At 55.1% G+C, this 11,948-nt stretch overlaps 1 protein-coding gene across 2 annotated transcripts; it reads left to right on the top strand.

Moving 5' to 3' along the window:
* Window positions 1-3,420: 3,420 nt before the first annotated feature.
* On the top strand, window positions 3,421-11,948 carry AEN (apoptosis enhancing nuclease). 2 transcript variants are annotated; one of them, XM_042988094.1, is made up of 4 exons: window positions 3,421-3,503; window positions 8,115-8,718; window positions 9,164-9,364; window positions 9,916-11,948. In XM_042988094.1, exons 2-4 carry the CDS (start codon window positions 8,179-8,181, stop codon window positions 10,150-10,152), a joined length of 978 nt encoding a protein of 325 aa, XP_042844028.1. In that variant the 5' UTR covers window positions 3,421-3,503; window positions 8,115-8,178; the 3' UTR covers window positions 10,153-11,948. The 2 variants fall into 2 exon arrangements, with proteins under 2 accessions (XP_042844028.1, XP_042844029.1); XM_042988095.1 differs by lacking the exon at window positions 3,421-3,503 and adding an exon at window positions 4,079-4,250.

Raw genomic sequence — 11,948 nt, 5'->3', positions numbered from 1 at the left:
TGTCTCTCCTTAATAAATTGCACATTATGTGCAACATTCTTTTTCCTTCTTGAGCTTCTATTTCCATGCAGCTGGTACAGAGTTAATCACTGCATAATATATTTTCAGGCTTGGCAATATTTTCTGGATCAGCCAATCATACATTTTTCAAAAAATTATGTATATAAATTTGATCTTGTTCACTCTAAAAAAGTGTTCTGTGACCCATAAAGTTCTGGGTGTTATTTTTTTCCTTCTAAATTGAGGTATTGTTGCAAGTGTTTGCAGTATATGTGATCAAATAACAAATATATAGCATCCCATTATACGTGAGAGAGCATCTTTTTTTGAGAGAGAGAGAGAGAGAGAGAGAGAGAGCAAGCGAAGGAGAGGGGCAAAGGGAGAGAGAATCTTAAGCAGGCTGCATGCTCAACACAGAGCCAGACAGGCGGCTTGATCCTCTGACCCTGGGATCATGACCTGAGCTGAAGTCAAGAGTTGGACACTCAACCGACTGAGCCACCCAGGCGTCCCAGAGAGATCCTCTTTACACATAAAAAAGTACATTTTTATTAGAAGTGCTGTTGAAAATCTGTCTCTTAAGGAGGTAGATTGAGCCAGTTACTTTTCCAGTAAGTTTATAGGTCCAGGGATGAATATTAATTTTTCCAAGAACGAGACAGAGTTTGGACCTTTTGTAAGCACTGATGAACACTGTTCACATAAGAGGTAGAGAGAAGTACAAGGAGGTTTGTTCTGTCAGTGTCTCTCGGTTCTTTTAATTCCTGATAATTATCTAGCAAAACAAAATATTTTAAATGACCTATTAGCTGACAACATAATTAATTAAATCTTCCTTAGATCACAGTGGAAGCAAATCAGAAACCACCTGACTTGTAGAAGGGTTTCTTGCCCCTTCCTCGGTAATAACCCATCTGTGGTAGAACTGACTTACTGTTTATTCCTCCTGGAGGCTACTTTTATTTCCCAGGGTAATGCAACAGAGCAAGATTCAGAATGAATGTGTGCGGGGAAACTTTCCTTCGTAAAGCTGGAGACAGCTGGTTACACAAGGGGAGAACCACAAGGCTGAACCACAAGGACTGTAGGCATGTGCTCAGGTCCAGCCCCATGGGAGTTGAATATCCTGATACTGAGTCCCTGAAAACCCTCCTTGCCTCCAGAGTTAGCTCTCACAAAGTCTCCTTGTCTGGAGACCTTACATCCCCTCTCCACCCCCTTCCCTTCCACTCTCTGTCCTATCACTGTTGCCTAAGAAGCTCTGGAATCTGTCCCAAGCTCTTTATCCTCTCTCCCACTCTGGCCCCCAGGATCTTATCTTACCTGAATGTCCACAATCACCCCCAACTCCTCTTTCTCCAGACCTAATCCATTCCTCTCCACACTGCAGCCAGAGAGAGAGCTTCCCCAAATGCAAATGAACCAGCTCTGGATTAAACTCCCGGCTCCCCGAAGCCCTCAGGAGACTGAGTAGAAGGACTTACCTCTCTAGTGGTCTTGTCTTTTGTCCTGCTTCCCTCAAATCTACTCTGGTCAGAAGTAGCAGATTTCTGAGCACATGTACCCCTGGCCTTCTGGGTATTTTGCAACGTCACTTCTGCTTACAAGACGGAGCTAGGCGGAGTCAGGACTGTTTTGGTAAGGGTCTTTGTTTGGACCCTAGCTGTTTCCTCTTAATTTCTTTAAAGTGTCCATTTCCTTGGGGCGCCAGGGTGACTCAGTCGGTTAAGCCTCTGACATCGACTCAGGTCATGATCTCATGACTCAGGTCATGATCTCACAGTAGGTGGGTTTGAGCCCCTGCATTGGGCTCTGTGCTGACAGATCAAAGCCTGGAGCCTGCGTTAGATTCTGTGTCTCCCTCGCTCTCTGCCCCTCCCCCACTCGCACTCTGTCTCTCTCAAAAATAAATAACCATTAAAATAATTTAAGTGTCCCTTTCCTTAACTGTAAAACAGAAATAATAATAGCACATATTTCATGGGATTCTTCTACATATTATATATGTATTGCCTGGCATACAGTAGTGCTTGCATAATAAATGTGAACTGTTTATTATTCTTGCTATTTTTTGTATATATCCTTTTTATTTTTTTAACCTTTTATTTAAATTCCAGTTAGTTAATATACAGCATAATATTAGTTTCAGGTGTGCAACTGAGTGATTCAGCACTTACAAACAATATCCACTGCTCAACACAAGTGCCCTCCTTAATCCCCATCACCTTTTTTTAGCTTGTTTTACTTTTTATTTTTTTAAATTTACGTCCAAATTAGTTAGCATATAGTGCAACAATGATTCCAGGAGTAGATTCCTTAGTGCCCCTTAACCATTTAGCCCATCCCCCCTCCCACAACCCCTCCAGGAACCCTCAGTTTGTTCTCCATATTTGAGTCTCTTCTGTTTTGTTCCCCTCCCTGTTTTTATATTATTTTTGTTTCCCTTCCCTTATGTTCATCTGTTTTGTCTCTTCAAGTCCTCATATGAGTGAAGTCATATGATTTTTGCCTTCCTCTGACTGACTAATTGCACTTAGCATAATACCCTCCAGTTCCATCCACATGGTTGCAAATGGCAAGATTTCATTCTTTTTGATTGCCGAGTAATACTGCATTGTATATATATACCACATCTTCTTTATCCATTCGTCCATCGATGGACATTTGGGCTCTTTCCATACTTTGGCTATTGTTGATAATGCTCCTATAAACAAGGGGGTGCATGTGTCCCTTCGAAACAGCACACCTGTATCCCTTGGATAAATGCCAAGTAGTGCAATTGCTGGGTCGTAGGGTTATTGTTCTTGCTATTATTCTGGTCGCACTGAATTCTCTGTTCACCGTTCTGTTTTCCAGCCAGACCTCGAGCAACTGGAGTTTTAGGGATTGTGCTTATTCTGTGTATCCCATTGCTGAGGCCATAGCAGGAACTTCGTACTTATGAATAAAGTATTGCGAAGAGATAAATGAAAGACTAGCGCCCCGAAGGAGCAAACCTGACTTTAAAAATCTCTCTTTAGTACCCCTCACGTATATTATTTCACTGAATCCCTACGACCCCCAAGGGGTAGGGGCTATTACTCCCATTCTGCAAATGTGGGTGTGTCTTCTGTAAGTCATTCGGCCTTCGGGGGTACAGAGCTCGTAGGAGGCCACATCCCGACCCAGGGAGCGGGGTGGATCGGGGCTGGGGGGACACAGATCCGAGGAATGCGACCCCGGAAAGAAGAGGTCACGGTCTCCTCCGGTTCGTTTAAAATTTGTCGCCAGTCTGGCCGGCTCCGGACCCAAACCACACCCCTTTAGGAATCCCCGCCCCCTCTGCCGCTCTGCGCCTATCCGCCGCGAGCCAGGATTCCGGCCAATCAGAAGAAGGGTTAGGCGGGCGCGGCCGTCCGGCGAGCCAATGGGTGGGGAGCCGGAGCGGGGCTTGCCCGGGCATGTGGGAGCTGCAGGCTGTCTGAGCACCACGTGCGGGCGGGAGGACAGACGCCGTACTTCAGGTGATCTCGGGACCCTGTTGGGGACGGCGGGCTGGGGCGGGCTGGTGCGGCGTGTTCCCGACCGCAGGGCCCCGCGCGCTGTGTTCGCCCCCGGCCTGCGGCAAGGGGCGCCCGGCCGACCGGCTCTCGCGGCCCGGCGGGCGTGGAGGCCTGGCCCCGGGCGCAGCCTGTGCCCGGTCCCCGCCCTGCTCGGGGGTCCGGGGCCTGTGGGGGGCGGCGCTGGGCGCTGGGACTCGGCCTGGCAGGCTCGGCCCGGCCGCCGCGGCCAGCGAGTGACCGCCTTCCGAATCCTTCCCTGGCAGAAGTCGGGCCTCCCCCGCGGGGGGAATCCTCAGGGATCGCGGGCGGCCGGGGCCGACCGTACGGGGCCCTCGGGCTCTCGTTTCCCCGCAGAGAACTTGGGAGTCCACGGGGGTCTCAGCGAGCCACACTTGCTCAAATTCGGGCGATTATTCGTAGCAGGGCTTGGGGGTGGGGTCGCGCGCTCGGTGAAATACAGATTCTCAGGCGCCTTCCCCAAAATGGCAGTTAGAATGGTGGGGGGGGGGGCAGGTAGGCCTGGGAATAGGCGTTTTAAACAGACGTTCTAACTGCTTTTGGGGAAGCCCCAAGCCTAGTTCAACCCTCGGTTTTAATAAACTCTCCTTTTGTGGCGAGGGGATGGTGACTCGGTCCAGGTCGCCTAGCTTTTAATGCCCGAGCGCTAAGTGGGCCCGCACCCGCCCTGTCTTCCTGATCTGCCAGCAGGTTGGTAGCCCCCTCGGCGATTGGGACTTCGTGGTTCCTTCGAGGCCTTGGCTCTAAGGCCTCTGCTGCTGGGGTGCTGGGGTCCTTCCCTTAAGGCCACAAGGCTCCCTAACCCCTGCAACAAGAAGGCCCTGTGGCTGCTGAGCCCCGAAGAGCCGGTTCCAGACTGGAGGGGGATTGGACCTTGTCTTTACTGAAACAGTTGTGTTATTTGAGCAAAACTTGTCTCCATCCTGGCTGAGCTCCCATCGGGGGCCCAGGATAGGGGAGGCAAGTCCTAGATAATTAATCGTTGTCTCCGACAGGTCAGCAAGGTCCCGGCATATGGAAGAGGGCTGCCTCCACTTCTTGAAGCACGAGGCCACTTTTTCTCAGGCAACTTAAATTTCTGGTTTCTTTGAAACCATCTTGCCAGAAGGGTCAGGGAAGCCACTCCTGACCTGCAGGGCCCTGAGCCCTTTCAGAAGGGAAAGGGCCCTCCTCCCCCCGACAGAGGTCAGTTTCTAGCAGCATCAGAGTTTGTCCTCCTAGGCCCCGTTCTCCCCATTGCCGGGCTGAGGCAAATTGAGGTTCTGTGTTTGTCGGCTCTCCTATGTGACTTGTCGAGATGAAGAAGCAGATTATGGCTAAGTGCACGTCTAAAAGGGAGAAGGCTTCTTGGGGAGTAGATGAGCAAGCCAGAGGGACGATGAGTCAGGATGGGGCACCGTGCCTCGCCCTGGCCCGGCGTCGCGGAGTAGCACTCCTCCCCACGCCTCTTAAATCTCTGCTCCTGTTCAGACTCTTCTCCAGAGCTCCTCCTATAAGGCAGTCGTGCTCCTGTTCCCGCGTCAATCCCTGGACGGAGCCCATGCTTTCAACACCTTCCAGACACAGTTCTCTCTCGCCCTCCACCGTCTCCTCACCCCCTACCTCCTTTTCACTTGCTGCACCGCCTCCTTGCCCTCTCACAGTGGATGTACTCTGCCTCCTGGACTTAGTGTCCGCATTTTCTCTGGATGCCCTCCCCTTTCTGTACTCCTGGCAGACTTTCCTGAAACTCTTCAAAATGTGCTTCCACTGCCAGGCTGCACTAACCCAGCGCTTCTGTCTGTCCAGTACTTGGCCCGGTGAGTCACCTTGGCCAGGCCAGCCTGTCCTTAGTTCACCTCTCCCATCCCTGAGCCCACCCTGGTGGGTGTCTGGCTGCCTGTCTCCTTGCCACACCGGGAGCTCCCTGAGTTCCCAGTCACCTCCAGCTCCGGCATCCCCACGGTCTGGCAGACAGCAGGCCCGGCTCTAGCTCCCTTCGCACACTTCTGAAGAGGACCCGCTACATGCTGGGGCCTGGGCTGGCTGATGGGGAAGGGGCGGAGACACACAAGGCTCTGTGCCTGCCTTGCAAGCACTTTAAGCTGGACCGTACGTAACTACTGCCTGAAAGTGTAGCGGACCCTTCTCTGGTTGTGCTGTTAGGAGTAGAGGGATGACTTTCTTTGCTCCCCAGCTAGACTATAAATGTCTGGGCTTAGGGCTACTGTGCAGCATTTCAGTGACTTCGCTGGGTGCTCTGGGACTCCCTCAGTCGATCAGCAGAGATCAGCCTGGGGACACCAGTTTAGGGCAGGGCCACCGAAGTGTACGATAGCCTTCTCAGAGTGGGGACGGAAGGTTGAGTAGTAGAAAGGGGGGAGGGACAGTTCCCCCAGCTGTGATTTACCCACCAGCGGCATCGTCTGCTCACGGGCCCCTCTTCCTTCCCCAACCCTGGGCTCCTTCCCTTTCAGGCCTTTGCACCAAACATGGTCACTAATTTGTCTCCCTGTCACCTCGAGGGTTACTGTTTTTCCTTCACTTAGATTTAATCTCTTCCGGCAAGTCTTCCAGAATCATCCTCAGCGTGTTCTGCTTCCCTGGCACTTCTGACCCAGCCCTGCACACACCCTGTGCTTTGTCCCTGTCTCTGCAGTGAGATGAAACTTCTCGGAGCCCAGTTGGGACCCCAGGGAGCCTCAGGCAGCCCAGTGGAATGAAGGGCTGCTCCAGCAGGACTTCCTGAAAGATGTAGACAGGACAGGGGACGTATGTGAGGGGGACGGGAGGCAAGAGGAAGGCCTGTGGCTGGGGATGGGCAGTGAGTCCAGGCTGAGGCAGCTTTGACCTTGGAAGAGTTCGTTACCAACCAGGAGAAGAGTCTTAACCTCTCTGGGGGAGAGGTACCTGGGTAGCTCAGTTGGTTAAGCATCTGACGCTCGATTTGGCTCAGGTCATGATCTCACGTTTCTTGAGTTCAAGCGTCGGGCTCTGTGCTGACAGTGCGGGGCCTGCTTGGGATTCTCTCTCCCTGTCTCTCTGCCCCTCTCCCTCTCGTGTGCGCACACGCTCTCTAAATAAATAAATAAACGTACAAGAAAAACCTCTCTGGGGGAAAGGAAGCAGGCAGTTATTGAGCCCCTACTGTATACGGTGTATGCAGATCACAGCACACGTGTGTCGTGTCTTCAACAGGAAAGGTGGTAGGGCCATTGTGCATGCAAGCCGCCTGAAGCTTAGCAGAGCTCCATCCGGACCTGAGTTAAATCCTGCTCTGCCTGCTTGAAAGTCCTGGTTTTCTGGTCTGTTAACAATGTACCAGCTGACTTAGCGGGTGAGGTGAAGCTCTCCGAGCTAGGTCCCCCCTAGGTCCCCTGCTCTTGGGCGGCTGCTGGCCTTGTTGCATGGGATTTGCAGCCCCCTGTGAACTGCAGGCCTTTCTGGTGTTCAGTGATGGACAGCTTGGGGCCCCGGAGACCTGCAGACACTGCTGCTCAGGGCCTTTTCCGTTTCCCCTCTGTAAGCTGAGCAGGTTTACCATCACGCTGCTGCCCACAGCCTATGGTGACCTCACAACGTGCCCAGCTGTTGAAAAATGTTTGCGCGTGCTCTTGTGATTTGTGAAGTAGAAAGTCATTTAATAAATTACCATATTTTGGGGGCACTTGGGGGGCTCAGTCGGTTAAGCATCCAACTTTTGATTTCGGGTCAGATCATGATCTCATAGTTTGTGGGTTCGAGCCCTGTGTTGAACGGCTTTGTGCTGACAGCACAGAACCTGCTTGGGATTATCTGTCTCCCTTTCTCTCTGTCCCTCTCCTGCTCATGCTCTCTTTCTCTCAAAATAAATAAATAAACAGTAAAAAAAAAACCAAAACAAACAACTGGGATTATATATACACACATGCATACACACACACACACACACACACACACACACACACATACATACACACTATTTTTGGAACCGTTATTTTTCTCAAAAGTATACCTTTCTTAACAAATTTTAAGTTTGTTTTGAAGACAGAGCATGAATGGTGGAGGAGGGGTAAAGAGAGAGAGGGAGAGACAGAATCGGGGGCAGGCTCCAGGCTCTGAGCTGTCGGTGCAGAGCCCGATGCAGGGCTCGGCTCGCAAACCTTGAGATCATGACCTGAGCTGAAGTCAGATGCTGAACCAACTGAGCCACCAGGGCACTCCTAGCTTTCTACAAATTTTTGATGCCAATGCTTACTGGAGGTAAGCTATGGCTTGGAAGTTGAGACCTTGGACTCTGGGTCCATATCAGTTCTTGTCTCTTATTAATTGAGCAGGTTACTTAGTCTCTCTGCTTCAGTTCTCTTGCCTGTGATTACAAGGATAATAATACTTGTTCGGGTTGGGAATATTTAGTGATTCCCTGTAAAGTACTCAGAACCGTGATTTGCATGTGGGATTGACCTGAGTGCATTGCTTATTCGTAAAGGTCTTCGACTCGGCCTGGGAGCCTGAGACAGCACAGGGCTGTAGGGCAGCCCGGCAGAGGGGCACAGTTCTCACCCAGCCCCTCTGCCCCTTGTGTTCTTTCTGCAGAGCGCTGCCTCGCTGGCACGTGGCCTCCCGGGCCTCGCTGGACCCCGGCGGTGAGCTTATTGGGATGGTACCCCGGGAAGGCCCTGAGTCTGCCCAGCGCCTGTGCCCTTCCCTGGCTGGCCTGAATGCCAAGGATGTGCTTCGGAGAAAGCACAAGACGAGGAGCCGACAGCACCAGCGATTCATGGCCCGCAAGGCCTTGCTGCAGGTGCAGGGGCTGCTGAGCACGCCCGCAGGGCCGGGATCCTCCCCACTGCCCGCACGGCCGGAGGCACTGCCGGGCTCCGAAGCCACCAGCAGCAGGATGCAGCGTCCAAGGAATGAATCTGGAGGTGCCTCGTGCAGCCGAAAGCCCACGCCCAGGGAATCCACAGCACCCTGGCCCAGCAAGTGCGTGGCTATCGACTGCGAGATGGTGGGCACGGGGCCCCGCGGGCGGGTGAGTGAGCTGGCCCGCTGCTCTGTGGTGAGTTACCACGGCGACGTCCTCTACGATAAGTACATCCGGCCGGAGATGCCCATCGTGGACTACCGTACTCGCTGGAGTGGCATCACTCGACAGCACATGCGCACAGCCATCCCCTTCCAGGTGGCCCAGAAAGAGGTGAGGGCAGAGGTGGGGGCTTGTGTGATGGCTGATGGCCAGCGAAGGGCAGCCCTGGGTTTGAGCCACCACTTAGCCGGTGGAAACAAAAGACTTCGGGGAAGTTACTTAACTTGCCTACACTGTGGCTTCCTTCTGCAAAGAATCCTGTGCCAGCAGGAAGGGGTTGCTCGTACTGAGGAGCTAGAAGACGTACCCCACGCGTGCCTTCCCTTCATGCTCCAAACCACCCGTGGGGAGAGCACCTGTACCGGGGACAGAGCTGAAGTAGGCCCTGGGTCGTAGTAACTGGGAGGGCCTGGGTTCAAACTGGAGGCAGCTTGGCTGACTGGAGCTCGTGGCTCCCCTGCCCCCCATGCTGCCACCCCTCGGCGGGATCCGGGCACCAGCGGTGAGGCCGGCAGCGTGACCGTGGGGACTTCCCACCTCCCTTCTCCGCTCCCAGATCCTCAAGCTCCTGAAGGGCAAGGTGGTGGTGGGGCACGCGCTACACAACGACTTCCAGGCCCTCAAGTACGTCCACCCTCGCAGCCAGACCCGGGACACCACCTACGTGCCCAACCTGCTCCAGCGGCCTGGCCTCCATACGCGCACCCGGGTCTCTCTGAAGGACTTGGCCCTGCAGCTGCTGCACAAGAAGATCCAGGTACGTGGCACGGGAGCAGGTGGCCGGTGGCCGCAGTGAGCGGGGGCCCCAGCCGGGGCTGTGCCTCCAGGCTCCGGTCCCGCTTCCTCCCCCATCCAGGGCACACGGGTAAAGCGCGGGCTGTCGCGTCTGCAGGCAGCCCCGGGGTGCCCTCTCCCCGTCCTTCCCCCGTGTCCACGCTCTTGCGGGCTGCTGTCTTCCAGATCCGCCCCCTGCCCACCTCCACTCTGTCCCCATGCATGTCGCATGTAGAGCTCCCATCGCGCAGCTGGGATGGGATGCCCTTCCTCGGGGGCAGCCAGTGACCCTCGCTCCCACTGCCCTCCGCGTTTCCCCGCCTGCCCTCCAGGCCTTTGGAGTCGGAGGTCTTTAGCGGGTGTAGATCTGAGGACCTGGGCTCAGCGGAGCGGAATGGCGTGTGGCCCGTGCGATGGCTGAGCTCTTCTGTCTGAGCGGCACCCTTGCCCTCCGCCCAGTCCCGAGCTGCGCACAGCCGCTCAGAGAGTACGCGTTCGGGGCCCGCGGGCAGTGACGGGGACTGTCGTCCGCAGGCTGGCCGGCACGGCCACTCGTCGGTGGAAGACGCCGTGACGGCCATGGAGCTCTACCGGCTGGTCGAGGTGCAGTGGGAGCAGCAGGAGGCCGGCAGCCTCCCCGCCTGCCCGGAGGACCGGGAGCCTGACAGCGGCACAGACACGGAGCAGTACATGGAGGACCGGTACTGGCCGGAGGACCCGGCCCAGGGCCCCAGCGGGGGAGCGGGGGACGCACAGGACAGAGGCGAGTGAGGCCAGGGAGGCTCCCCGGCGGCCTCGGAGGGCGGCGAGTGGGGCGTGGGGGCCAGGCGAGCCCCGGGCAGCACGTCCTGGGCAGGACAGGGTGCCGCTAGCCCGCTGCCGGCATCCGGGGGTTGGGACCACCGGTCCTCCTGGCTCCCTCTGCCCACGGCGTGGCCCTCCCCTCCCCAGGGCTACTGCGGGCACTTTGTCCCCACTCCCGTGGTCGCTAATGGTGCTTCATAGACACCGTGAAAACGTCAGGTGGGCAAGCTGTGAGGACCCAGCCCGAGGAGGGAGTGTGCCACAGACGGTCCTGGCTGTCACTGGCCTTCCCCACCCCCAGGCTGCGCTGTCTCCTCCTTGGGGTGTTAGTTCAGCTCCGTGACTTGGTAAAGCCCCCTTGTTGTCCTCTGCCCCGTCCTCCACAGGCACATCAGGTTCAGAAGGAGTATGCCCTGAATCCGTAGAGTGAAGGCCACTCTACGGGGCCCTCCTTCGCTTTCTCTCGGAACTGGAACTCTGGCTGTAGCCGTAGTGGGAACCCAGCGCGAGGCTACGATGGCATGCAGGGCTCATGGGGTGTTGGCACCAGAAGTCACCAGGCACTGGTGGGAGGATGAAAGCCAATAGGCTTTGGGTGGGGAGTGTGGCATACTAATTTTGACCCAAATCAGGCATTTCTCCTGCCCATCCAGCACGAGGCTCCCTTAAGCACAAGCCTGAGGAACAAGATAGCAGCTTGAATCCCAGGACCCCTGTGCAGAACCGCACCCAAGGGACCTTATTTATCGAGAGCAAGGCCAGCGGTGTGCAGGGGAGCAGAGTGGGTGTCCCCCGGGGATAGGGCCGGGCAGTGGCGGCCGTGCAGTGCACCCGCACCCGGACTGGGGTCCCCTCAGGCACTTTGATCCACAGTCATTGTGGTTATTGGGTTTTCTCCAAATTTCTAGAACTGCTCTCTGTCAGGATTTCATCTCCCACCCTTCTTTCCTTGTTTCCTAAGGGGCAGTTTGGGGGTATTGAGGTTCAACCAAGAGCTCAGGTCCACACAGACCGTTGAGCCCCATCTTGGCTTGCCACTTAATAGCTTTGAGACCTCAAGTCTGTGACCTCACTCTTGAGCCCGTTTCCTTGTCTGTAAAATGGGGATAATGATATAACCTACCTCACAGGACTGTCACGGGGGGACGCTAAGTGCTTAGCGCAGTGCCTGGCACTTTGCAAACCGAGGTCGGTGGGAGCAGCTATTTTTTCTTCAGGGGTCACTGTCAGCCTCTTCTGGGTCACACCTGAACACGCCCCTTGGCTTGAGTGGCTTCGGCCCAGACGGGGACTGTCCTTCCTTGCTTAGCTGTTCCAGCAGGTGGGGCACCGGGCCAGCCGTGGACACAACCCAGAGGTGCTGGGTTCTCCCTGTGGCCGTGTGACCTGTGTATACTCCGCGTCCCTCTGTGTGCAGGAAGCTGACGATGGTTTCTGTGTCCGTCTGGGCCAAGCAGCAGGGCCAGGAGCTGAGAGACGCTGCTGAAACCACACTACTTTGAACTTGTCTGTCACCAGCTCCCTCGCTGTCTGCAGAGTGGGGAGCTGGCTGAGGCGCTGACCTCAGCTGGCCTGGCTCCAGGGCTTTGTTCTGGAGTCCTTAAAAGTCTGTAGCTGGCGCCAGACTCCCAGCTGGGGCGTAGCTTCGATTCTTGGGGCTAGGGGTTGAAGAAAGATGGAGCTGTTACCAGCAGGGAAATGTACTGGCTTTAAAATCAGCTTTGTTGTAAAACCAATTGTTCTGGAATAAAACTCAACGAGAA

The sequence above is a fragment of the Panthera tigris genome, chromosome B3 (genome assembly GCF_018350195.1).
Source record: "Panthera tigris isolate Pti1 chromosome B3, P.tigris_Pti1_mat1.1, whole genome shotgun sequence".
Lineage (NCBI taxonomy): Eukaryota > Metazoa > Chordata > Mammalia > Carnivora > Felidae > Panthera > Panthera tigris.
Note: the sequence above shows the minus strand (reverse complement) of the source record. Positions and strands in the feature narration are given on the sequence as shown.

Bases quoted from the DNA above. Each gene is read 5' to 3' on its own strand.
- AEN (XM_042988094.1), top strand. From the start codon at position 8,179: ATGGTACCCCGGGAAGGCCCTGAGTCTGCCCAGCGCCTGTGCCCTTCC. The intron at 8,719-9,163 runs GTGAGGGCAGAG...CTCCGCTCCCAG, and splicing joins TCCAGGTGGCCCAGAAAGAG to ATCCTCAAGCTCCTGAAGGG. The intron at 9,365-9,915 runs GTACGTGGCACG...TGTCGTCCGCAG, and splicing joins TGCTGCACAAGAAGATCCAG to GCTGGCCGGCACGGCCACTC.